At 34.5% G+C, this 2,758-nt stretch overlaps 1 protein-coding gene across 1 annotated transcript; it reads left to right on the top strand.

The window, feature by feature from the left end:
• Nucleotides 1–1,300: 1,300 nt before the first annotated feature.
• On the top strand, nucleotides 1,301–2,741 carry LOC111785566. The gene is made up of 2 exons (XM_023665965.1): nucleotides 1,301–1,527; nucleotides 1,693–2,741. The coding sequence occupies exons 1-2, from the start codon at nucleotides 1,317–1,319 to the stop codon at nucleotides 2,574–2,576; spliced, it is 1,095 nt and encodes a 364-aa protein (XP_023521733.1). The 5' UTR covers nucleotides 1,301–1,316; the 3' UTR covers nucleotides 2,577–2,741.
• The last annotated feature ends 17 nt before the right edge of the window (nucleotides 2,742–2,758 follow it).

Consider the following 2,758-nt stretch of genomic DNA (forward strand, 5'->3'; position numbering starts at 1 on the left):
TCAACTTGAAAATAACTTAATTTGAAGGGAACATGGATAGTGTTTGAGTGCAATCTATAAACATCCTTACTTAATTGTGTTGCAGAACTTCATGGCCGGTGCTGGAGCTTCAGCCCAGGCTCAAGCTGGGGGTTCGACAGACCAAGGCTACAATTCTTATGCTGGACATGGTTCGGTGTATGCGTCTCCCCCTGCAAACCAGGCCCATGCTAGTCATGCTGGAGGGGGCTATGGCTCTGTGTACGGTACGAACTATGGGTACTAAGGCTNGTGAGGTGGTTGCGGTGAAACACTGGAAGTCAGTCCATCATTACAAACATGTGTATCATGTAGCCTCCCTTTTAATAACTTTTTTTTTTCCTTATATAGAAAATATTCTCGCTCTCCCTCTCTCTCAGTAGCCTATTTGTATTGGTTTAACTAAGGTCTGAAAGTTTAGCACCGTGTTAATCTTTAGCATATGTAACCGTCGTTTTAAGAGAACCAAAAAATTTGAACTTACATGAGTTTAGAATGGCTGGAAATGTTTATCAATGCACGTGTTTGAATGGGATATTTCTAGTTAATTTATTAATGTGGTAATCTTTTTCAAAGGTTATAAATATTTTTTAAATGACTTATTAACGTCATCCTCTATTTATTTTTTTTTAATCTAATTACAAATAAATTTCATCTAATGAATTTATTTTTCTTTTTAAGTTTAAGAATATTTATGGAAATTAATATATTTATTCAATTCAAATGGCTATTTTTATTCATTTGTAGTCCGTTTTCACTATTCACATTCATATTGACAACCGTGTATCAAACAAATATAATCCGATTATGTATAAATGAAGCTAGTTATTAACGTTATCATTTATTTATTTTTTTAATCTAAATTTCATCTTTATTTTGTAGTGTAAAAATTAATGGTAAAGAATATTTTGAATTTATTTTTGTTTTTAAGTTTAAGAATATTTATAAAAATTTGAAGATATTTAAAGTAAAATATAAAATTTACAAATATTTTTATATTGAGTATGAAAAATAGCGGAAGGAAATGATTTATATCATTAATATATTGAGAATGAATATCTAAGAAAATAGGCTCTATATAAGAAATAATTAAGAAAATTGAGAATTTTGGAAATGAATAATTATTATGTTTTTAAATTAAAAAAAATATTATATATATATATATATATATTTATATATTATGTTTGTTTGGGTAGTCTTGTTTGCACCCAATACTTTCCTACTCCTAACCGAATAACATATATATTTGAAACCCTGAATCCTTTTCTTTATTTTTCTCTTCACACCTTCCCTCTCTAATGGCGGCTCTTCTCGGAAACATGCAATTGACCATGGAGATTCTATCTTGGCTTCCACCCGAGACTCTGCTCCGTTTCAAGTCTGTTCACAAATCCTGGTATGCTCTAATCGACGATCCTCAATTCATATTAAAGCACTTTTCGAATTCTCTTCAACACAATCACATATTTCTGAAGCGTAATATGGAGATAGCCTCTGACAAAGATAAAGGTATGTTCTCCATTCTCAATTTTTCTCTTGATCCATACCCGTCCATTCTGGATATAGATTTATCAGACTATCAATATTCTCAACATTTTGAAATCCATGGCCATTCTCACGGTATAATCTGTGTTGCCGATGGTATTATTTCGAATGTTTTCCTTTGTAACCCAGCAACTAGAGAGTTTCGTAAACTTCCGCCGTCCATTTTTCCCGTTTGTACCATCACTGATGCCTCTCCCCGTCCTATTCGTTACGAGTTGATAATGCATGCCGTCGGATTTGGGTATGATGCAAATTCCAGGGATTTTAAAGTGGTTAGAATTGTGGATATTGTTGGACTCCGTCGTGGATATCCGGTTCGAAAAGCAGAAATTTACGAATTGAGCAAAGACAGATGGAGAGAAATTGAACCCCCTGTTCGTTACAGCGAGGTAAGTTCAATGGCTTCATTTGATATGTTCCACGAAGGAACATATTACTGGTGGTCATCGGAAGAAGATGAGGAGTTTATACAGTCGTTCAACATGAGTGATGAGGTTTTTGGCGAAATTCCATTACCAGAGAGTTTGAATATGGATAAGGTGGGTGAAATTCCGTTACAAGAGAGTTTGAATATGGATGAGGGGGAGGGGGAGGAGGAGGAGGAGTGGCCGGAGGGGCCGGAGGAGCCGAGGAAGATGTGGAGCATGGGAATTTTAAATGGATCGATAGTTGTGCTTGATTATCTATGGGGAGGAATTGATGAGAAAAGCTTCAATGTTTGGGAGATGAAAAAAGAGGAATCAGGGGTTTGGTGGTCAAAATTGTTTACGATTGGTCGTATTGGTGGAATTGAAAATCCATTGTTGTTTGTAAGTTCAGATGAACTTCTAATGGAGTCCAACAAAGGGCATGCGGTTTTGTACAACATTAAAACTCAGCATATCAAAGAGCTTCCAATAAAAGGAGATGAAAACACCTTTGAAGCTACTTTTTTCGTGAAGAGTTTGTTCTCGGTCAAAGGAGGAAATAATAACAGAGTTTGTTCTCTTTCAAAGGACAAAATAATAATATGAAGAGTGGATGAATTTTAAGTCTGTTTTAAGTTTGTTTTAGAACATGAATTTTAAGTTTGTTTTAGGTAGGTGAATTTTAAGTTTGTTTTAGGTAGTGAATTTTACTATGAACCGTGAATTCCGTGAATTTTAAGTTTGTTCTGTGAATTCCGTGAATTTTAAGTTTGTTCTGTGAATTCCGT

Source organism: Cucurbita pepo, unplaced genomic scaffold, assembly GCF_002806865.2.
Source record: "Cucurbita pepo subsp. pepo cultivar mu-cu-16 unplaced genomic scaffold, ASM280686v2 Cp4.1_scaffold000569, whole genome shotgun sequence".
Lineage (NCBI taxonomy): Eukaryota > Viridiplantae > Streptophyta > Magnoliopsida > Cucurbitales > Cucurbitaceae > Cucurbita > Cucurbita pepo.

Coding starts and splice junctions, on each gene's coding strand:
- LOC111785566 (XM_023665965.1), top strand. CDS start 1,317: ATGGCGGCTCTTCTCGGAAACATGCAATTGACCATGGAGATTCTATCT. Junction 1,528..1,692: donor AGCCTCTGACAAAGATAAAG/GTATGTTCTCCA, acceptor TTTGTAACCCAG/CAACTAGAGAGTTTCGTAAA.